This window comes from Oncorhynchus mykiss, chromosome 19 (genome assembly GCF_013265735.2).
Source record: "Oncorhynchus mykiss isolate Arlee chromosome 19, USDA_OmykA_1.1, whole genome shotgun sequence".
In the NCBI taxonomy this organism is placed as follows: Eukaryota; Metazoa; Chordata; class Actinopteri; order Salmoniformes; family Salmonidae; genus Oncorhynchus; species Oncorhynchus mykiss.
In genome coordinates this window covers 45174235-45198507 of record NC_048583.1, presented here as the reverse complement: position 1 = coordinate 45198507, position 24273 = coordinate 45174235, and the positions used below count along the sequence as shown (strand labels likewise).

General features: G+C 45.4%; 1 protein-coding gene across 4 annotated transcripts; it reads right to left on the bottom strand.

Moving 5' to 3' along the window:
* Positions 1-165: 165 nt before the first annotated feature.
* LOC110497969 (apoptosis regulatory protein Siva) lies at positions 166-24219 on the bottom strand. 4 transcript variants are annotated; one of them, XM_036954912.1, is made up of 4 exons: positions 23991-24219; positions 13750-13941; positions 12986-13166; positions 166-1696 (listed from the first exon to the last, which is right to left on the bottom strand). In XM_036954912.1, the coding sequence occupies exons 1-4, from the start codon at positions 24109-24111 to the stop codon at positions 1675-1677; spliced, it is 516 nt and encodes a 171-aa protein (XP_036810807.1). In that variant the 5' UTR covers positions 24112-24219; the 3' UTR covers positions 166-1674. The 4 variants fall into 4 exon arrangements, with proteins under 4 accessions (XP_036810807.1, XP_021430134.1, XP_036810806.1 ...); XM_021574459.2 differs by having other exon boundaries at positions 174-1696; positions 12986-13139; XM_036954911.1 differs by lacking the exon at positions 166-1696 and adding an exon at positions 11826-11999.
* Positions 24220-24273: the final 54 nt, after the last annotated feature.

The window sequence follows — 24273 nt, the reverse complement described above, 5'->3', positions numbered from 1 at the left end:
AAAAGACAGGTGGTAACACTTGAAAAGGGCACACACACACAAAGAAACAAACAGCTTGGTACAAAAACCCAGCCTCGTTTCTCTATATAGACACTAATCTGTGGTATAGACATTATTTTCACTTACATCGACTCAGCATCACACTGCTCTCAGAAACAGTAACAATAAAAATAGACATTGTCGTAAAATGTTTTTCTCAGTTACATTTCCTTTTATTTTGTCACAGAATTGGTTTGGCTTCATTCAAATGCTTCTGCGATACATAACTTACATTATGAAATTGAATACATGAATGACAATTAGCTAGACAGTTGGATATATATCACTGGTGTTCAGGTCATGCTGGGGTTGCCTTGTTTGGAGTGACTCGTCCGTGGAGTGCCAAGACAGTGTGTCCTTGGTCCACTGCACAGCTGTCACTCACTCACCGACGCATATTTATAGCAGTAGCATCGCTGTGCTCGGCACTCACACTCCGGGCACAGCTGGTCCCCAAAAGAATGGGTGAAAGACAAAGCCACACGCTCCCACTGCAGTTGGTGTCCAAGCCTGACCAGTCGGCTTCTTCTCCTCATAGGGCCCCATACATATGCTAGGGGGAGAGGAACAATCTTAGGAGGAAAACTGTGAACTTCAGAGTTACATTAGAGTGACAGATGTAGGGATGTGTTGAACCCTGACAGCTGCACATTCCCATTTAAAGAGTGCATTAACACAATGTCATTACAGAGTTCAGAGCGAGCAAAGGGAGAATAACCCCAGCTCTGGCATCCACCTTATAATAAATGAACAGAGAATAATTCAAGTAAATGTTTCAGATGACAGCCAGGCATGTACACTCTGCAATGTGTTTACTAGGATGGCTAATATTTGACTCACGCCTAACTTGAGACAGCCCCAACAGCCTACTTCCAGTGATGTGTTGCCAGTTTTTGAAGATTTATTTTCCAACAAATGTGCTTCGACTGATGAACCCCCAAAGCACTTGAGGTGAACAAAGGATTAGATAGGTAACAATCTATACAGAAGTGGCACCACTGTCGTCTCTGATAAGCAATATGGTGATAATTCCATCTGGCCTATCAAATTCAATCACATAGATTTTTAAAGCCCTTTTTACATCAGCAGTTGTCACAAAGTGCTTATACTGATACCCAGCCTAAAACCCCAAAGAGCAAGCGTTGCAGATGTAGAAGCACAGTGGCTAGGAAAAACTCCCTAGAAAGGCAGGAACCTAGGAAGAAACCTAGAGGACCAGCCCTCTTCTGGTTGTGCAGGGTGTAGATTATAAGAGTACGTGGCCATTAAGGCCAGGTTGAATATCTTGAAGAACAAACGTTCATAGATGACCAGCAGGGTCAAATAATCACAGTGGTTACATAGGGTGCAACAGGTCAACACCTCAGGAGTAAATGTCAGTTGGCTTTTCATAGCCGATCATTCAGAGGTCGAGGCAGCTTGTCTGGTAGAGAGAGCGAGCGAGAGAAAAATAGAAAGTCAAAACAGCAAGTCCGGGACAAGGTTGCTCGTCGGGTGAACAGGTCAGGGTTCCATAGCCGCAGGCAGAACAACAGAAACTGGATCAGCAGCACAATCAGGTGGACTGGGGACAGGGACAGCCAGGAGTTGTCAGGCCAGGTAGGGTCAGGTAGGCCTGAAGCATGGTCTTAAGGCTCAGGTCCTCCGGGAGGGGAGACTGAGAGAGACAGACAGGAAAATTATAGGGAGCACTTTTTATTTTATTTCACCTTTATTTAACCAGATAAGCTCTCATGCTCAAGCTCTCAAGTTCTCATTTACAACTGCGACCTGGCCAAGATAAAGCAAAGCAGTGTGACAAAAGCAACACAGAGTTACACATGGGATAAACAAATGTACAGTCAATAACACAATAGAAAAGTCTATGTACAGTGTGTGCAAATGTGGTAAGATTAGGGAGGTAAGGCAATAAATAGGCCATAGAGGCAAAATAATTAAAATTTAGCATTAACACTGGAGTGATAGATGTGCAGATGATGATGTGTAAGTAGAGATACTGGGGTGCAAAAGACCAAAAAAATAAAAATAATATGGGGATGAGGTAGTTGGGTGTGCTATTTACAGATGATGATCGGTAAGCTTCTCTGACAGCTGATGCTTAAAGTTAGAGAGGGAGGTATAAGTCTCCAGCTTCAGTGATTTTTGCAATTCATTCCAGTCATTGGCAGCAGAGAACTGAAAGGAAAGGCGGCCAAAGGAGGTGTTGGCTTTGGGGATGACCAGTGAAATATACCTGTTGGAGTGCGTGCTACGGGTGGGTGTTGCTATGGTGACCAGTGAGCTGAGATAAGGCGGGGCTTTACCTAGCAAAGACTTATAGATGACCTGGAGCCAGTGGGTTTGGCGACGAATATGTAGCAAGGGCCAGCCAACGAGTGCATACAGGTCGCAGTGGTGGGTAGTATATGGCCTTTGGTGATGCTAGTCAGACGGGAGGGTGCGAGCAGCAATCAGTTGAAGGGCATGCATTTAGTTTTACTAGCATTTAAAAGCAGTTGGAAGCCACGGAAGGAGTGTTGTATGGCATTGAATCTTGTTTGGAGTTTTGTTAACACAGTGTCCAAAGAAGGGCCAGATGTATACAGAATAGTGTCGTCTGTGTAGAGGTGGATCAGAGAATCACCAGCAGCAAGAGCGACATCGATAAATACAGAGTAAAGAGTAGGCCCGGTGTGTTATTTCTTACATTATTAGCCCAGAAATGTTTTTGTTAAAAATACAAGCATTTCGCTACACCTCCAATAACATCTGCTAAATGTGACCAATAAAATTTGATTTGGATTTCTGGGGCCCACAAATATCTCCCCCACCGAACAAGCATGAGGAGCGCATACCTGGACAGGACGATCAAGTCAGTGACTCAACCCACTCAAATTGAGAATAGCGAAAAAAGCCTGGCATGAAGTGAGGGACGGCATGGAATATTAGGGACGGCATGGGATAGCGTGAGCAAGGCCAGTGACTCAGAGGCAGAAAATCCCAGTGGAGTGGATCCGGCCAGGCAGAGACAGCAAGAGTGGTTCATCACTCCAGTGCCTTACGGTTAACTAGTGCTGAGGGATTAGTGCTTTCAGTTCGATTATGTAAGGGATAATCAAGAGGATCTATGCGTTCTATGGAAAATAATGAACAACGTGGAAGGTGTGTTCCACGACGCGCTAGCAGAGAACGCACAGCCACGTGTTGATTATCCCTTTTATACAATGGCTATAATTGAACACATTTGTCGCTAGAAATAATAATAATTTAATTATGCACGCTCTAGAATTCCCTTCAAGCCAATCAGAAACGAGTATTCAACAATGCCATGGTATAATTAATCACTAAGACACGAGGGGTGGGGTATATGGCCAAAATACCACGGCTAAGTGGTGATCTTATGTATGACACAAGGTGGAGTGTGCCTGGATACAGCCCTTAGCCATGGTATATTGGCCATATACCAAACTCAGCAACAAAAAAAAAGAAACGTCCTCTCCCTCTCAACTGCATTTATTTTCAGCAAACTTAACATGTGTAAATGTTTGTAAGAACATGACAAGTTTCAACAACAGACATAAACTGAATACGTTTCACCGACATGTGACTTAACAGGAATTTATTAATGTGTCCCTGAAGAAAGGGGGGGTTAAAATCAAAAGGAACAGTCAGTATCTGGTGTGGCCACCAGCTGCATTAAGTCCAGCAGTGCATCTCCTCCTCATGGATGCACCAGATTTGCCAGTTCTTGCTGTGAGATGTTACTGCACTTTTCCACCAAGGCACCTGCAAGTTCCTGGACATTTCTGTGGGGAATGGCCCTAGCCCTCCGATACAGCAGGTCCCAGACATGCTCAATGAGATTGAGATCAGGGCTCTTCGCTGGCCATGGCAGAACACTGACATTCCTGTCTTGCAGGAAATCATGCACAGAACGAGCAGTATAGCTGGTGGAATTGTCATGCTGGAGGGTCATGTCAGGATGAGCCTACAGGAAGGGTACCACGTGAGGGAGGAGGATGTCTTCCCTGTAACGCACAGTGCTGAGATTGCTTGCAATGACAAGCTCAGTCCGATGATGCTGTGACACACCGCCCTAGACCATGATGGACCCTCCACCTCCAAATCGATCCCGCTCCAGAGTACAGGCCTCGGTGTAACGCTCATTCCTTCGACGATGAACGCGAATCCGACCATCACCTCTGGTGAGACAACACCGCGACTCGTCAGTGAAGAGCACTTTTTTGCCAGTCCTGTCTGGTCCAGCGATGGTGGGTTTGTGCCCATAGGCGATGTTGTTGCCGGTGGTGTCTGGTGAGGACCTGCCTTACAACAGGCCTACAAGCCCTCAGTCCTGCTTTTCTCAGCCTATTGCGAACAGTCTGAGCACTGATGGAGGGAATGTGTGTTCCTGGTGTAACTCGGGCAGTTGTTGTTGCCATCTTGTACCTGTCCCGCAGGTGTGATGTTTGGATGTACCGATCCTGTGCAGGTGTTGTTACACGTGGTGTGCCACTGCGAGGACGATCAGCTGTCCGCCTGTCTCCCTGTCTTAGGCGTCTCACAGTACGGACATTGCAATTTATTGCCCTGGCCACATCTGCAGTCCTCATGCCTTCTTGCAGCATGCCTAAGGCACATTCACGCAGATGAGCAGAGACCCTGGGCATCTTTATTTTGGTGTTTTTCCAGTCAGTAGAAAGGCCTCTTTAGTGTCCTACGTTTTCATAACTGTGACCTTAATTGCCTACCGCCTGTAAGCTGTTAGTGTCACGGTGAGTGAATGAGGACCCAAAAGCGAATTAACTTAACAGAGCTTCTTTAATAACCAAACATAGGTAGGTTCAGACAGACCGGCAGATTCCGACAGGACAGGACAAGGTTACAGCAAACATGACGATAGTCTGGTTCAGGCATGAAACACAACAAACAAGAATCCGACAAAGACAGGAGCAGAAACAGAGAGAGATATAGGGACCTAATCAGAGGGAAAAAGGGAACAGGTGGGAAAAGGGGTGGATGAGGTAGTCAGAGGAGACAAGGAACAGCTGGGGGAAAGCGGGGGAGAAAAGGTAACCTAATACGACCAGCAGAGGGAGACAGGGTGAAAGGAAAGGACAGAAAGACACAACATGACAATACATGACAGTACCCCCCCACTCACCGAGCGCCTCCTGGCGCACTCGAGGAGGAAACCTGGCGGCAACGGAGGAAATCCTCGATCAGCGCACGGTCCAGCACGTCCCGAGAGGGAACCCAACTCCTCTCCTCAGGACCGTACCCCTCCCAATCTACGAAGTACTGGTGACCACGGCCCCGAGGACGCATGTCCAAAATGCGCCCTCGACAAGGATGGGGGGGGGGGGGGAAGACGAGCGGGGGCGCGAAGAACGGGCTTGATACAGGAGACATGGAAGACCGGGTGGACGCGACGAAGGTATCGCGGAAGAAGAAGTCGAACTGCGACAGGATTAATGACCCGAGAAATACGGAACGGACCAATGAACCGCGGGGTCAACTTGCGAGAAGCCGTCTTAAGGGGAAGGTTCTGAGTGGAGAGCCAAACTCTCTGACCGCGACAATATCTAGGACTCTTAGTTCTACGCTTATTAGCAGCCCTCACAGTCTGCGTCCTATAACGGCAAAGTGCAGACCTGACCCTCTTCCAGGTGCGCTCGCAACGTTGGACAAAAGCCTGAGCGGAGGGGACGCTGGACTCGGCGAACTGAGATGAGAACAGCGGAGGCTGGTACCCGAGGCTACTCTGAAAAGGAGATAGCCCGGTCGCAGACGAAGGAAGCGAGTTGTGGGCGTATTCTGCCCAGGGGAGCTGTTCTGACCAAGACGCAGGGTTGCGAAAAGAAAGACTGCGTAAGATGCGACCAATAGTCTGATTGGCCCGTTCTGCTTGACCGTTAGACTGGGGGTGAAAGCCGGAAGAGAGACTGACGGAAGCCCCAATCAAACGGCAAAACTCCCTCCAAAATTGAGACGTGAATTGCGGACCTCTGTCCGAAACGACGTCTGACGGAAGGCCATGAATTCTGAAAAGCGAATGGAAGCAAGCGTACCCCGAACGCCAGGGTGGCCGGCTAACTTGGCAGAGTGAGCCCACTGAAGAACGGCCAGACGAGTAGGAACGGGAACGAAAAGAAGGTTCCTAGGACAAGCGCGCGGCGACGGAGTGTGAGTGAGCGCTTGCTTTACCTGCCTCTCAATTCCCCAAACAGTCAACCCGACAACACGCCCCTCAGGGAGAATCCCCTCGGGGTCAGTGGAGGCTACTGAAGAACTGAAGAGACGAGATAAAGCATCAGGCTTGGTGTTCTTAGAGCCCGGACGATAAGAAATCACGAACTCGAAACGAGCGAAAAACAGCGCCCAAAGCGCCTGACGCGCATTAAGTCGTTTGGCAGAACGGATGTACTCAAGGTTCCTATGGTCAGTCCAAACGACAAAAGGAACGGTCGCGCCCTCCAACCACTGTCGCCATTCGCCTAGGGCTAACCGGATGGCGAGCAGTTCGCGGTTTCCCACATCATAGTTACGTTCCGACGGCGACAGGCGATGAGAAAAATACGCGCATGGGTGGACCTTGTCGTCAGAGAGGGAGCGCTGAGAAAGAATGGCTCCCACGCCCACCTCTGACGCGTCAACCTCGACAACGAACTGTCTAGAGACGTCAGGTGTAACAAGGATAGGAGCGGATGTAAAACGATTCTTGAGGAGATCAAAAGCTCCCTGGGCGGAAACGGACCACTTAAAGCACGTCTTGACAGAAGTAAGGGCTGTGAGAGGAGCTGCCACCTGACCGAAATTACGGATGAAACGACGATAGAAGTTCGCGAAGCCGAGAAAGCGCTGCAGCTCGATGCGTGACTTAGGGGCGGGCCAATCAATGACAGCTTGGACCTTAGCGGGATCCATCTTAATGCCTTCAGCGGAAATAACAGAACCGAGAAATGTGACGGAGGAGGCATGAAAAGTGCACTTCTCAGCCTTCACAAAAAGACAATTCTCTAAAAGGCGCTGGAGGACACGTCGAACGTGCTGAACATGAATCTGGAGTGACGGTGAAAAAATCAGGATATCGTCAAGGTAAACGAAAACAAAGATGTTCAGCATGTCTCTCAGGACATCATTGACTAATGCCTGAAAGACAGCTGGAGCGTTAGCGAGGCCGAAAGGAAGAACCCGGTATTCAAAGTGCCCTAACGGAGTGTTAAACGCCGTCTTCCACTCGTCCCCCTCCCTGATGCGCACGAGATGGTAAGCGTTACGAAGGTCCAACTTAGTGAAAAACCTGGCTCCCTGCAGGATCTCGAAGGCTGAAGACATAAGAGGAAGCGGATAACGATTCTTCACTGTTATGTCATTCAGCCCTCGATAATCTATGCAGGGGCGCAGAGACCCGTCCTTCTTCTTGACAAAAAAAAACCCCGCTCCGGCGGGAGAGGAGGAGGGGACTATGGTACCGGCGTCAAGAGCTACAGACAAATAATCCTCGAGAGCCTTACGTTCGGGAGCCGACAGAGAGTATAGTCTACCCCGGGGGGGAGTGGTTCCCGGAAGGAGATCAATACTACAATCATACCACCGGTGTGGAGGAAGAGAGGTGGCCCTGGACCGACTGAACACCGTGCGCAGATCGTGATATTCCTCCGGCACCCCTGTCAAATCACCAGGCTCCTCCTGTGAAGAAGAGACAGAGGAAACAGGAGGGATAGCAGACATTAAACATTTCACATGACAAGAGACGTTCCAGGAGAGGATAGAATTACTAGACCAATTAATGGAAGGATTATGACAAACTAGCCAGGGATGGCCCAAAACAACAGGTGTAAAAGGTGAACGAAAAATTAAAAAAGAAATGGTTTCGCTATGATTACCAGAAACAGTGAGGGTTAAAGGTAGCGTCTCACGCTGAATCCTGGGGAGAGGACTACCATCCAGGGCGAACAAGGCCGTGGACTCCCTTAACTGTCTGAGAGGAATGTCATGTTCCCGAGCCCAGGTCTCGTCCATAAAACAGCCCTCCGCCCCAGAGTCTATTAAGGCACTGCAGGAAGCTGACGAACCGGTCCAGCGTAGATGGACCGACAAGGTAGTGCAGGATCTTGAAGGAGAGACAGGAGTAGTAGCGCTCACCAGTAGCCCTCCGCTTACTGATGAGCTCTGGCTTTTACTGGACATGAAGTGACAAAATGACCAGCAGAACCGCAATAGAGACAGAGGCGGTTGGTGATTCTCCGTTCCCTCTCCTTAGTCGAGATGCGGATACCTCCCAGCTGCATAGGCTCAGCTCCCGAGCCGGCAGAGGAAGATGGTAGTGATGCGGAGAGGGGGGCAACGGAGAGCGCGAGCTCCTTTCCACGAGCTCGGTGACGAAGATCAACCCGTCGCTCAATGCGAATAGCGAGTTCAATCAAGGAATCCACGCTGGAAGGAACCTCCCGGGAGAGAATCTCATCCTTTACCTCTGCGCGGAGACCCTCCAGAAGACGAGCGAGCAAGGCTGGCTCGTTCCAGCCACTGGAGGCAGCAAGAGTGCGAAACTCAATAGAGTAGTCAGTTATGGATCGATTGCCTTGACATAGGGAAGACAGGGCCCTGGAAGCCTCCTCCCCAAAAACAGATCGATCAAAAACCCGTATCATCTCCTCCTTAAAGTCCTGATACTGGTTAGTACACTCAGCCCTTGCCTCCCAGATTGCCGTGCCCCACTCACGAGCCCGTCCAGTAAGGAGAGATATGACGTAGGCGACACGAGCAGTGCTCCTGGCATAAGTGTTGGGCTGGAGAGAAAACACAATATCACACTGGGTGAGGAACGAGCGGCATTCAGTGGGCTCCCCAGAGTAACACGGCGGGTTATTGATTCTGGGCTCCGGAGATTCGAAAGCCCTGGAAGTGGCCGGTGGATCGAGGCGGAGATGGTGAACCTGTTCTGTGAGGTTGGAGACTTGGGTGGCCAGGGTCTCAACGGCATGTCGAGCAGCAGACAATTCCTGCTCGTGTCTGCCTAGCATCGCTCCCTGGATCTCGACGGCTGAGTGGAGAGGATCCGAAGTCGCTGGGTCCATTCTTGGTCGGATTCTTCTGTCACGGTGAGTGAATGAGGACCCAAAAGCGAATTAACTTAACAGAGCTTCTTTAATAACCAAACATAGGTAGGTTCAGACAGACCGGCAGATTCCGACAGGACAGGACAAGGTTACAGCCAACATGACGATAGTCTGGTTCAGGCATGAAACACAACAAACAAGAATCCGACAAAGACAGGAGCAGAAACAGAGAGAGATATAGGGACCTAATCAGAGGGAAAAAGGGAACAGGTGGGAAAAGGGGTGGATGAGGTAGTCAGAGGAGACAAGGAACAGCTGGGGGAAAGCGGGGGAGAAAAGGTAACCTAATACGACCAGCAGAGGGAGACAGGGTGAAAGGAAAGGACAGAAAGACACAACATGACAATACATGACAGTTAGTGTCTTAACGACTGTTCCACAGGTGCATGTTCATTAATTGTTTATGGTTCATTGAACAAGCATGGGGGAAAAGTGTTTAATCCCTTTACAATGAAGATCTGTGAAGTTATTTGGATTTTTATGAATTATCTTTGACAGACAGAGTCCTGAAAAAGGGACGTTCCTTTTTTTGCTGAGTTTACAAACCCCCGAGGTACCTTATTGCTATTATAAACTGGTTACCAACGTAATTAGAGCAGTAAAAATGAATGTTTTGTCATACTTGTGGTATACAGTCTGATATACCACAGCTGTCAGTTTATCAGCATTCAGGTCTTGAACCAGCCAGTTCGTAATACAAAATATATTTTTTTAACATAAAATGCATTTTGTGGGTTGAATGCTGTAACACAGAATAAAACAATAAAAGTCCAATGATGTTTTAAGATCTCTTCACTGGAACTTAGGGGCCTAGCCCGAACAAAACTTTACAGTTGGCACTTTGCATTTGGGCAGGTGGTGTTCTCCTGGCATCCGCCAAACCCAAATTCATCCTTCGATCTGCCAGATGGTGAAGCATGATTAATTTGATTTATTAGGATCCCCATTAGCCGACAATCACTCCAGAGAACACATTACCACTGCTCCAGAGCCCAATGGCAGCGAGCTTTACACCACTCCAGCAGACACTTGTCATTGTGATTTTGGGCTTGTATGTGGCTGCTCGGCCATGGAAACCCATTTCAAAAAGCTCCCAAACGTTTTTGGAACTTAGCAGTGCGTTGCAACCAAGGACAGACGATTTTTATGCGCTTCAGCACTTGGCGGTCCTGTTCTGTAAGCTTGTGTGGCCTACCACTTCACTGCTGAGCCATTGTCGCGCCTAGACTTCCAACTTCACAACAGCACTTAGTTGACCGGGGCAGCTCTAGCAGGGCAGAAATTTGATGAACTGAATTGTTGCGTCATATGACAGTGCCACATTGAAAGTCACTGAGCTCTTCAGTAAGGCCAGTCTACTGCCAATGTTTTCCTATGGAGATTGCATGGCTGTGTGCTCGATTTTATACCTGTCCGCAACAGGTGTGGCTGAAATAGCCAAATCCACTCATTTCAAGTGGCTTCCACACACACGTTCAAAAGTTTGAGGTCACTTAGAAATGTCCTTGTTTTTGAAAGAAAACTAAAAACTAAAATAACTTGATCAGAAATACTGTGTAGACATTGTTAATGTCGTGACTATTGCAGCTAAAAACGGGAGATTTTTTAAAATGGAATATCTACATAGGCCCATTATCACCAACTCTCACTCCTGTGTTCCAATGGCAGGTTGTGTTAGCTAATCCAATTGATCATTTTAAAGGCTAATTTGTCATTAGAAAACTCTTTTGCAATTACATTAGCACAGCTGAAAACTGTGTTCTGATTAAAGAAGCAATAAAATTGGCATGCTTTAGACTAGTTGAGTATCTGGAGCATGGTTCCTCTGTCCAGTGTCTGTTCGTTGGCCAATCTTAATATTTTATTTTATTTGGCCAGTCCGAGATAGATTTTTCTTTGCAACTTTGCCTAGAAGGCCAGTATCCCAGAACTTTAATTTAAAGGTTGAGACAGTCTGCGTCTCTCATATGGATCAGCAGAACATTCCATAAGAAAGAGGCTCTATAGGAAAAAGCCATGTCTCCAGTTGTTTGCTTAGAAATTGTAGGAACAATGAGGCCTGCATCTATAACCGTAGAGTAAGTATATGTAGGGCAGGACCAAATCTTAGCAAGTCCATGAAATACTTTGTAAGTTACCAGTAAAACCTTGAAATCAGCCTTAGCCATAACAGGAAGCCAGCGTAGATGCTAATACTGGAGTAATATGACCGCATTTGAGGTTCCAGTCAAGATTTAGCAGGTATATTTTGCACTGGCTTTAGTGCCTTATTCAGGTTTTAGAGTATTACAATCCATTATGATTTACACAAGTGTCCAAAGGAGCAGGCTAGGGCCTGGGTGACATGACTGAATCCTGTTAGACTGGTAATCTGCACATCCGGGTATGTCCACAACTGTGAACAATTACCCAGAGCATAATAAGTGACCCTGAAATCAGTCACTGATTGAAGGCAAGAAAGAAAAAAAGAAGAAGAAAGTGTTGCCAGTGTATTTAGCTGTCACAGGAATCTTTTCCCAGCTATGTCTGAAATCAGGCCTTGATGTACACTGCCACCTGCTGGTCCACTAGATTACTTGGTGGAACCTTGATCTACATACACTTCTGTTATGGGCAGCATAAGAAGTCATGATTGATATTGAACATTCGAGAGCTGTATGTAAACTGTGCATGACAAGCAAAGAAGCAAGCAAAGTATTTATTCTACAAACTACATATATACAAAAATACACATGTATAACATTTGAGAATTAACATTTAATGTGAAATGACAACTAAAATGTATAAAAACAATCCTTGATCCTTGATTATGATGTGCAGCCACAGCACAGCACTTGATCATACTGTCCACTGTAGCTGAGGAGGAAAAAGAGAAAACAATGAGTAACAGGCTAAATAAAGTTCAAGAGACAGTAGATGCTCTGCACTGCTTGCTTAAATCATAAAATACTGCATACCATCATAGGTACCCTCATGGAAAGTTGCGCCTGTGTTGTCAGCACACATGTACCAGTTATGCAGGGTTTAGCAGAGTCCAGTCTAGGGCTGGGTGATACGGCCGAAAAATCATTGATTTAAAAATTTTAAAAAACTTAGGCAATTCACTAGAGACTTACTAAATAGGCTCTTGTACATTTAAAGCTCAAATACAAGGCATTTCAGTCAGCAATAATCTAATGAATTCAAGGCGTGTGAAATTAAGCTAAATAAGCCTCACTAATCAATTTATTTTAACCTGCTTTTTTTGCAATAATCACTGATGTGGCTTGCAAGTCTGTGAAAATGCCCAGTTACAAATTTAAAACCAAAACCATGAATGATGCACATTCACTAATAATTACTAATTTATTGTAACAGGCATTATAGGAAATTAACACGCCGCAATCTCAAGTAAACGTGCTAGTGAGGCAGAACAGTTGAATTGTTATGTCTCCAACTGAACAGCATGCTAGACTGTCCACTTTGTTCAGACATAAAAATCAAGAGCAAAAACCAATTCAATGGGGGGGGGGGCAGTGCAGGTTATGTTATATGACCATGCAGTCTATTGTTCTGCCCCTTTAGTACATCCTGACAAAGTGAGCTTCCTGTTGATTTTAATAGATTTGGCGTTGCCCACACGGTACCCTGTGTGAGCGTTGAGAATAAACTAAGTTGAGAACTCCATATACCATGGAAATTTAATTTATTTAACTTCCTGAGGTCATTACACTACGGTAGTGAAATCGCAGTAGATGCAGTGCTTGCCGTTTTTACTCAACTCGGAAGAGATGCTCCCTCTGACTCGATTAAAGAAAGGGCAAATTCAGTGGATGAAAGGAGAAGGGTGAGGAGTCACTTACTCGATGACGGTGCAGACAGAGCAGCAGGATCTGGAGCAGCTGGCACACTGCTGGATGCAGGAGGGGCAGGCTGGGCGGTCACACTGGGAGCACGGCCTCCTGGTGCCCTGGGCCTTCTGACACACACAGCACCCCACTGGAGCCAACGCTGAACCTGAGACAACCATACACACAGACCATTCTGGAAATGTGTCAAAATATCCCAATTGTGGGCAAGTGTCCGTCTCATGTACTAACGCACAGGTGTCAAACTCATTACACAGAGAGCCAAGTATCTGTGAGTTCACACTCCCCTGTAAGATCACAGATGAGTCCGAAAATCACATCAACTGGTTGTATATAGGGCCGGGACAATACCAGTATTGCGGCAAGGAAACAAAACACGAAGTGGATTTAACTTCTTTAGGAAAAACAGCCCTAATGTTGAAACAAACATGTCATCCAGAGTTGCATTAACTTATTTTACAACCCATGGCACACAATATTTACATACAGAAGGTTTCTAAAGGACCCGGTCGTCTGCGGTGTTTATTTTTTACCTCTAAAAAAAATTGTGCGATACTGGTATTGTCCTGGCCCTAGATGTTTAAGTCTTACTTATTTAATTTTTTTACACAACCAGCAGTTTGACACCCCTGTACTAAACAGTAATCATTTCCTGAAATAAAGTTGGAATGGCGATTCCAAGTCTGATAGTAGTGGTTTCCTTCAGCCCACTCTCAGATGTGGGTGAAAGGTTGCAGTTTACATGAGAAGCTCATTACCTTGAACAGGTGTAGTTCTCTGTAGTCTGCCATCTTGCCCAATCAGTGTCTGTCCCCTCAGGAGTGTCTGGCTCACATCAGGTTTCATACCTGACCCCGATGGCTGTATTGCTAAGCACTTCTCTGCATCTATATTCCAGATTTTTCCCATGACAGCTTTGGTCCCATTGAAGAGCAGGTCCTTCGTCTTTTCTGGAAGAGAGGTGCCGAGACATTAACACATACTAGCAGTTTATTATTTTTATTTCACCTTTATTTAACCAGGTAGGCCAGTTGGGAACAAGTTCTCATTTACAACTGCGACCTGGCCAAGATTAAATAAAGCAGTGCGACAAAAACAGTTACATGGGATAAATGTACAAAATGTACAGTCAATAACACAATAGAGCAATCTATGTACAGTGTGTACAAATGCAGTAAGATTAGGGACGTAAGGCAACAAATAGGCCATAGAGGCTAAATAATTACAATTTAGCATTACACTGGAGTGAGATGTGCAAGTAGAGATACTGGGGTGCAAAAGAGCAAGAGGATAAGTAACAATATGGGGAGGAGGTAGTTGGGTGTGCTATTTACAGATGGGCGGTGTACAGGTACAGTGATCGTAAGGTGCTCCGACAGCTGATGCTTAAAGTTAGAGAGGGAGGTATAAGTCTCCAGCTTCAGCAATTTTTGAATTCGTTCCAGTCATTGGCAGCAGAGAACTGGAAGGAAAGGCAGCCAAGGGAGCGATTTTTGAATTCGTTCCAGTCATTGGAAGCAGAGAACTGGAAGGAAAGGCAGCCAAGGGAGGTGTTGGCTTTGGGGATGACCAGTGAAATATTCCTGCTGCAGCACGTGCTACGGGTGGGTGCTGCTACGGTGACCAGTGAGCTGAGATAAGGCGAAGCTTTACCTAGCAAAGACTTGTAGATGACCTGGAGCCAGTGGGTTTGGCGATGAATATGTAGCAAGGGCCAGCCAACGAGAGCATACAGATCGCAGTGGTGGGTAGTATATGGGGCTTTGGTGACAAAACGGATGGCACTGTGATAGCAAATTGGATGTAGTCTGAGTAGAGTTTTAGAGACTATTTTGTACATGATCACCGAAGGATATTCAGTTTTACGAGGGTATGTATTGCAGCATGAGTGAAGGAGGCTTTGTTGTGAAATAGGAAGCAGATTGATTTAATTTTGGATTGGAGATGCTTAATGCGAGTATGGAAGGAGAGTTTACAGTCTAACCAGACACCTAGGTATTTGTAGTTGTCTATATATTCTAAGTCAGAACCGTCCAGAGTAGTGATGCTAGTCAGGCGGGAGGGTGCGGTCAGCAATTGGTTGAAGAGAATGCATTTAGTTTTACTGGCATTTAAAAGTAGCTGGAGGCCACGGAAGGAGGGTTGTATGGCATTGAAGCTTGTTTGGATGTTTGTTAACGGTGTCCAAAGAAGGGCCAGAATGGTGTCGTCTGCATAGAAGTGGATCAGAGAATCACCAGCAGCAAGAGCGACATCATTGATATATACAGAGAAAAGAGTGAGCTTGAGAATTGAACCCTGTGGCAACCCCTTAGAGACTGCCAGAGGTCCAGACATGACACACTGAACTCTATCTGAGAAGTAGTTGGTGAACCCGACGATGCAGTCAGTTGAGAAGCCAAGGCTATTGAGGCGGCCGATAAGAATGCGGATTGACAGAGTCGAAAGCCTTGGCCAGGTTGATGAAGACAGCTGCACAGTACTGTATTTTATTGATGGGGGTTATGATATGGTTTAGGACTTTGAGCGTGGGTGAGGTGCACTCATGACCAGCTCGGAAACCAGATTGCATAGTGGAGAAGGTACGGTGGGATTCGAAATGGTTGGTGATCGGTTTAATAACTTGGCTTTCGAAGATTTTAGCAAAAGGCAGGGCAGGATGGATATTGGTCTAACAGTTTGGGTCTAGAGTGTCTCCCCCTTTGAAGAGGGGCATGACTGCGGCAGCGTTCCAATCTTTGGGGATCTCAGACGAAACGAAAGGAGGTTGAACAATAGGGGTTGCAACAATTTCAGTGGATAATTTTAGAAAAAGAGGTCGTCTAGCCCAGCTGATTTGCAGGGATCCAGAATTTGCAGCTCTTTCAGAACATCAGCTGTCTGGATTTGGGTGAAGGAGAGTCGGGGGGGAGTTGCTGTAGGGGGTGCTGAGATGTTGGCTGGGGTAGGGGTAGCCAGGTGGAAAGCATGGCCAGCCGTAGAAAAATGCTTATTGAAATTGGATTATAGTGGCTTTATCTGTGGTGACAGCGTTTCCTAGCCTCAGTGTGGTGGACAGCGGAGGTGCTCTTATTCGCCATGGACTTTAGTGTCCCAGAACTTTTTGGAGTTTGTGCTGCAGGATGCAAATTTCTGTTTGAAAAAGCTAGCCTTTGCTTTCCTAACTGCCTGTATAGATGGGTTCCTAAGTTCACTGAAAAGTTGCATATAGCAGGGACTATTCGAAGCTAGTGCAGTGCACCACAGGATGTTTTTGTGCTGGTCAAGGGCAGTGAAGTATGGGGTCTTCTTTGTTCTACATTTTTTGGAAGGGGCATGCTTATTTAAGATGGGCATAGACCTGGATAGTAGGACAGAACTCTGCAGGCTAACTACGACCCCTTTAGCAGTTCTATCTTATGTTTCACCAAGACGTCGCTGAACGAAGAAACTGACAATATACATACAGCTGGTGCGCAATGTCTAATATTAAAGAAGTATCAAGGTATTTCTCGCCTGAGGCAGAGTACCTTATGATAAGCTGTCGACCACACGATCTGTATTATTCGTAGCCGTCTATTTACCACCACAAAGCGAAGCTGGCACTAAGACCGCTCTCAACCAACTCTACAAGGTCATAAGCAAAGAACAAAATGCTCACCCAGAAGCAGCACTCCTAGTGGCCTGGGACTTTAATGCAGGCAAACTTAAATAAGTTTCATCAAATTTTTACCAGCATGTCACGTGCAACCAGGGGAAAAATAAATCCTAGACCACCTTTACTCCAGAGACGCATACAAAGCTCTCCCTCCATTTGGAAAATCTGACCATAATTCTATCCTCCCGGTTCCTGCTTACAAGCAAAAACTAAAGCAAGAAGTACCAGTGACTTGCTCAATACGGAAGTAGTCAGATGACACGGATGCTACACTACAGGACTGTTTTGCTAGCACAGACTGGAATACGTTCCGGGATTCATCCAATGGCATCAGCTTCATCAATAACTGCATCGATGATGTCGTCCCCACAGTGACTGTACGCACATATCCCAACCAGAAGCCATGGATTACAGGCAACATCCGCATTGAGCTAAATGCTACAGCTGCCGCTTTCAAGGAGCGGGACACTAATCCATACGCTTATGAGAAATCAAGCTATGCTCTCAGACAAAACATCAAACAAGCAAAGCGTCAACACGGGATTAAGACTGAATCCTACTACACCGGCTCTGACGGTCATCGGATGTGGCAGGGCTTAAACTATTACGGACTACAAAAGGAAAACCCAGATGTGAGCTGCCCAGTGACGTGAACCTACTAGACAAGCTAAATGCATTTTATGCTAGCTTTGAGGCAAGCAACACTGAAGCATGCACGAGTGCACCAGCTGTTCTGGATGACTGATAATGCTCTCGGTAGCCGATGTGAACAAAACCTTTAAACAGGTCAACATTCACAAAGCCGCTGGGCCAGACGGATTACCAGGACGTGTACTCAAAGCAAGCGGACCAACTGTCAAGTGTATTCACTGACATTTACAATCTCCCTGACAAAGTCTGAAATACCTACATGTTTCAAGCGGACCACCCGAGTCCCTGTGCCCAAGGAAGCGAAGGTAACCTGCCTAAATGATTACTGCCCTGTGGAACTCCCGTCAGTAGCCATTAAGTGCTTTGAAAGGCTGGTCATGGCTCACAACAGCATCCTCCCGGACTCCCTAAACCCACTCCAATTTGCATACCACCCCAACAGATCCACAGATGACGCAATCTCAAGCGCACTCCACACTGGCCTTTCCCACCTGAAATGCTTTTCATTGACTACAGCTCAGCGTTCAAAACCAGTGTATACAAAGCACACCACTAAGCTAAGGACCCTGGGACTAAACACCTCCCTCTGCATCCTGGACTTGCTGACGGGCCGCCCCCAGTCGGAAAGACTAGGCAATAACGTCTGCCACACTGATCCTCAACACTGGGGTGTGTACTTAGTCCCCTCCTCCCTGTTCACCCACGACTGCGTGGCCAAACACGACTCCAACACCATCATTATGTTTGCTGACGACACAGTGGTAGGCCTGATCAATGATGAGGCGGCCTATAGGGAGGAGTTCGGAGAACTGGCAGTGTGGTGCCAGGACAACAACCTTTCCCTCAATGTGAGCAAGACAAAGGAGCGGATCATGGACTACAGGAAAAGGCAGGCCGAACAGGCCCCCATTAACATTGACGGGGCTGCAGTGGAGCAGGTTGAGAGCTTCAAGTTCCTTGGTGTCCACATCACCAACGAACTATCATGGTCCAAACATACCAAGACAGACGTGAAGAGGGCACGACAAAACCTTTTCCCCCTCAGAAGGAAAAGCTTTGGTATGGGTCCCCAGATCCTCAAAGGGTTCTACTGCTGCACCATCGAGAGCATTGGTTGCATCACTGCCTGGTATGGCAACTTCTCAGCATCTGACCGCAAGGCGCTAAAGAGGGTAGTGCGAATGGCCCAGTACATCACTGGGACCAAGCTTCCTGCCATCCAGGACCTATATTATAGGCGGTGTCAGAGGAAAGACCATAAAATTGTCAGCGACTCCAGTCACCCAAGTCTCAAGACTGTTCTCTGCTACCGCATGGCAAGTGGTACAAGAGTGCCAAGTCCATGACCAAAAGGCTCCTCAAAAGCTTCTACCCCCAAGCCATTAGACTGCTTTACAATTCATAATTTACATTACACTGCTGCTACGCGCTGTTTATTTGTTACCTATGCATAGTCACTTCACCCCCACCTACATGTACAGATTACCTCAACTAGCCTGTACCCCTGCACACTGACTCGGTACCGGTGCCCCCTGTATATATCCTAATTGTTGTTATTCTTGTGTTATTACTACTTTTTATTTTAGCCTACTTGGCAAATATTTTCTTCTTCTTGAATGCCACTGTTGGTTAAAGGGCTTGTAAAGTAAGCATTTCATGGTAGTCTACATTTGTTGTTGTATTCTGTGCATTTGGCAAATAAAGTTTGATTTGATAGGTGTAAACAAACGTTGACAGTTGAATGGACTTACTGAAGAGCTCTGACTCAACGTGGCAACATCATATGATGCCACTTTTTCAACAACTCAGGTCGTCAAATTTCTGCCCTGCTAGAGCTTGCCCGGTCAACTGTAAGTGCCGTTATTGTGAAGTGGAAACACCTAAAGAGCAACAGCTCAGTCGTGAGAGGTCCTCAGTTTCACTCACTACCGAGTTCCAAGCGGCTTCTGGAAGCAACTTTAACACAATAACGGTTGGTCGAGAGCTTCATGAAATTGGTTCCCATGGCCGAGCAGCCGCACAAGCCTAAGATCACAATGCCAAGCGTCGGCTGGAGTGCTGTAAAGCTTGCCGCCATTGGACTCTGGAGCAGCGGAAACGCGTTCTCTGGAGTGATGATCACACTTCACCATCTGGCAGTCTGATGGACAAATGGAGTTTGTATTTATTATGGATCCCCATTAGCTGCTGCCAAGGAAGCAGCTATTGTTCCTGGGGTCCATCAAAATTAAGGCAGTTAATACAATCTTAAAAACATTACAATACATTCACAACACTGTACCCTCAGGCCCCTACTCCACCACATATCTATAGTACAAACATCCATGTGTACGTGTATAGCGTATGTTATGTGTATGCATGTCTTTGTATTGCGCCACAGTCCCCGCTGTTCCATAAGGTATTTTTAAAATCTAATTTTACTGTTTGCATCAGTTGCTTGATGTGGAATAGAGTTCCATGTAGTCATGGCTCTGAGGTACTGTGTGCCTCAGAGCCATATGCATGGGTGTCTGAGCATGGGTGTCCGAGCTGTGCACCAGTAGTTCAAAACAGAGTGCGGTGCTTTCAACATGTCAATACAAGTAGTGATGAAGTCAATCTCTCCTCCACTTTAACCAGGAGAGACTGACATTCATATTAGCTCTGTGTACATCCAAGGTCCAGCCGTGCTGCCCTGTTCTGAGACAATAGCAATTTTCTTAAATCCTTTGTGGCACCTGACCACACGACTGAACAGTAGTCCAGGTGTGACAAAACTAGGGCCTGTAGGACTTGCCTTGTTGATAGTGCTGTTAAGGTAGATCGGTCCTTTATTAAGGACAGACTTCTCCCCATCTTAGTTACTGTTGTATGAACATGTTTTGACCATGACAATCCAGGATTACTCCAAGCAGTTTAGTCTTCTCAATTTGATACATTTATTACAAGACGTAGTTGAGGTTTAGGGTTTAGTAAATTATTTGTCCCAAATACAATGCTTTTAGTTTAAGAAATATTTAGGACTAACTTATTCCTTGCCGCCCACTCTGAAACTGCAACTCTTTGTTGAGTGTTGCAGTCATTTCAGTCGCTGTAGTAGCTGACATGTATAGGTGTTGAGTCATCCGCATACATAGACACGGGCTTCACTCAAAGCCTGTGGCATGTCATTAGTAGAGGTTGAATCAAGTAATGGGCCTAGACAGCTTCCCTGGGGAATTCCTGATTATACCTAAACTATTAGGGAGGCTTCCATTAACTTCTTATGGCTGGGGGCAGTATTGAGTAGCTTGGATGAATAAGGTGCCCATAGTAAACTGCCTGGTCATATTGCACTTCCTAAGGCTTCCACTTGATGTCAACAGTCTTTAGAACCTTGTTTGAGGCTACTACTGTGAAGGAGGGGGGAACGCGAGCTGATTGAGTCAGGGGTCTGGCAGAGTGCCATGAGCTGATCACGCGCGCTCACATGAGAGGTACCTGCATTCCATTGCATTTCTACAGACAAAGGAATTCTCTGGTTGAAACATTATTGAAGATTTATGATAAAAACATACTAAAGATTGATTCTATGATTCTATACATAAATGGACTTTATCGAACAAATCAAACATTTGTGGAACTGGGATTCCTGGGAGTGCATTCTAATGAAGATCAAAGGTAAGTGAATATTTATAATGCCATTTCTGACTTCTGTTGACTGCACAAAGTGGCGGATATCTGTATGGCTTGTTCTGGTCTCTGTACTCAGATTATTGCATGGTGTGCCTTTTCGGAAATCTGACAGCGGTTGCATTAAGGAGAAGTGTATCTGAAGTTCCATGCATAACACTTGTATTTTCATCAACATTTATGATGAGTATTTCTGTAAATTGATGTGGCTCTCTGCAAAATCACCAGATGTTTTGGAAGCAAAACATTACTGAACGCCAATGTAAACAGATTTTTGGATATAAATATGAACTTTAGCGAACAAAACATACATGTATTGTGTAACATGAAGTCCTATGAGAGACATCTGATGAAGATCAAAGGTTAGTGATTAATTTTCTCTCCATTTCTGCTTTTTGTGACTCTCTCTTTGGCTGGAAAAATGGGTGTGTTTTTCTGTGACTAGGTGCAGACTTAACGTAATCGTTTGGTGTGCTTTTGTCGTAAAGCCTTTTTGAAATCGGACACTGATGGGATTAACAAGAAGTGCATCTTTAAAATGGTGTAAAATACTTGTATGTTTGAGGAATTTTAATTATGAGATTTCTGTTTTGAATTTGGCGCCCTGCACTTTCACTGGCTGTTGTCATATCGATCCCGTTAGCAGGATCTAAGCCATAAGAAGTTAAAGAAAACCTTATGTTCTGTTAGACAGGTAACTCTTTATCTACAATATAGCAGGGGATGTAAAGTAGAGGTCGACCGATTAATCGGCATGGCCGATTTCAAGTTGTCATAACAATTGGTCATCTGCATTTTTGGATGCCTATTATGGCCGATTACATTGCAATCCACGAGGAGACTGCGTGGCAGGCAGACCACCTGTTACGCGAGTGCCGTAAGTTGCTAGCTAGCATTAAACTTACCTTATGAAAAAAACAATCTTAACATAATCACTAGTTAACTACACATGGTTGATGATATTACTAGTTTAACTAGCGGTGCCTGTTAATTTATCATTGAATTACAGCCTACTTCAACTTCGCCAAACGGGTGACGATTTCACAAAAGCACATTCGCAAAGAACGCACAATCATTGCACCAATGTACCTAACCATGAACATCAATGCCTTTCTTAAAATCAATACACAAGTATATATTTTTAAACCTGCATATTTATTTAAGAAATTCATGTCAGCAGGCAATATTAACTAGGGAAGTTGTGCCACTCCTCTTGCGTTCAGCACAAGCAGAATCAGGGTATATGCAGCAGTTTGGGCCGCCTGGCTCATTGAACTGTGTGAAGACCATTTCTTCCTAACAAAGACCGTAGTTAATGACAGAATTTTACATAATTATGACATAACTTTGAAGGTTGTGCAATGTAACAGCAATATTTAGACTTAAGGTTACCACCCGTTCGATAAAATACGGAATTATTCCGTATTTCGCTGAAAGAATAAACATTTTGTTTTCGAAATGATAGGTCATGAATATGGTCAAATCTGGAAACTAAGGCTCATATTTCTGTGTGTTTATAATATTATAATTAAGTCTGATTTAATAGAGCAGTCTGAGCGGTGGTAGGCAGCAGCAGGCTCATAAGCATTCATTCAAACGGCACTTTCCTGCGTTTGCCAGCAGCTCTTCGCAATGCTCGAAGCAGAGCCTTCAAGCCCATCAACTCCCGAGATTAGCCTGGCAATACTATAGTGCCTATAAGAACATCCAATTGTCAAAGGTCTATGAAATACAAATGGTATAGAGAAATAGTCCTATAATAACTACAACCTAAAACTTCTTAGCTGGGAATATTGAAGACTCATGTTAAAAAGAACCACCAGCTTTCACATGTTCTGAGCAAGGAACTTATGTTAGATGTTTTTACATGGTACATGTTGCACTTTTACTTTCTTCTCCAACACTGTTTCTGCATTATTTAAACATGTTCCATTATTTATGAGACAATTTTTTATTTATGTATTATATTAAGTTCAAATAAGTGTTAATTCAGTATTGTTGTAATTGTCATTATTTCATATAATATATATATATATATATATATATAAATAAAGAAGCCAATTAATCGGTATCAGCTTTTTTTGGTCCTCCAATAATTGGTATCGGCGTTGAAAAATCATCAATCGGTCGACCTCTAGTGTAAAGCCATAACACAAGTTTCCAGCAGCAGACTGATCGATAATGTCAAAAGCCGCACTGATGTTTAACAAAGCAGCTCCCACACTTTTTGTTTGATGGATGTCAGGAGAAGGTTCTGCCGGAATGCATAGTGCCAACTGTAAAGGTTTGGAAAAAATAATGGTCCGTTTCTCTCCCCCCAACGACCCGTGCACAATGCGAGGTCTACACAAAAATGGTTTGTTGAGATCGGTGAAGAACTTCATTGGCGTGCACAGGGCCCTGACCTCAACCCCATCAAAAACCTTTGGGATGAATTGTGACTGAATGGAATCAAGTCCCCACTAGATGTTGGAACATTGCTATGGAAAGCCTTCCCAGAAGAGTGGAGGCTGTTATAGCAGTATGGGGAGGGGAGGACCAACTCCATATTAATGGGCATGACTTTGAATGAGATTTGACGAGCGGGTGTCCACATACTTTTGGTCATGTAGTCTGACTAAGTGACAAAATAAGACACCATAGTTAACTAGCTGCCAGAAAGCATGGCCAAATTCAAACGTCCCTCGTATTAGCTAGTTAACTACAGTACTGTCACGCATGAGACAATCACCTAACGTTGGCTAGATTAAAGATCCACCCAGCGATTTGTTAAGACTTGTAACTAGGTAGTGGCTACCTAGAAATAGCCACCAAAGGCATACACTGCATTAAATGCCTGTCATGGGTGGATTAGCTATATAGCCAACGTTACTATCAAGGAGCTAATCACTTGACATGAATATTTGGCGTAGATAGCTAGTTAACAGTATGTAATCTAGCTAATACTGTTTTATCTGGTACAAGCTAGCTAAACAACATCAAACAGCGTAGGGCCAGCTAGCTAACATTGCTAAGTTAGCGAATAGCTGAATAATTGGTTAGCTAGCCAGCAAACATTACCGAAGACCTCTTGCCTGTACGTGTTCCCAAATACGCCGTGATGATTCAACTCCTTTTGTCCAACGTGAATTTTATACTGTGATGAGAATGACTCAGCGAAAGGATACGCTCTTTTAGTCATTTCTACGAAGAACACGCGACCAAATTTGCTTGCTTCAACACAGGGATAAAATAAATAAATACCGTTCTTATAGCCAGCTATCTCAGCGGAAAATACACTAGCACGCTAACTAACCAATCCGATCTTGGACCTCTTATCACATGACACTGTGTTTTCTCACGC

What these genes read in the sequence shown, in the direction of transcription:
- LOC110497969 (XM_036954911.1), bottom strand. Translation starts at nt 24,111, where the DNA reads ATGACTAAAAGAGCGTATCCTTTCGCTGAGTCATTCTCATCACAGTAT. An exon ending in GTACAGGCAAGAGGTCTTCG is followed by an intron (nt 13,942 to 23,990) that starts GTAATGTTTGCT and finishes CCTCTCTTCCAG; the next exon opens with AAAAGACGAAGGACCTGCTC. An exon ending in GAGAACTACACCTGTTCAAG is followed by an intron (nt 13,167 to 13,749) that starts GTAATGAGCTTC and finishes ACACATTTCCAG; the next exon opens with AATGGTCTGTGTGTATGGTT.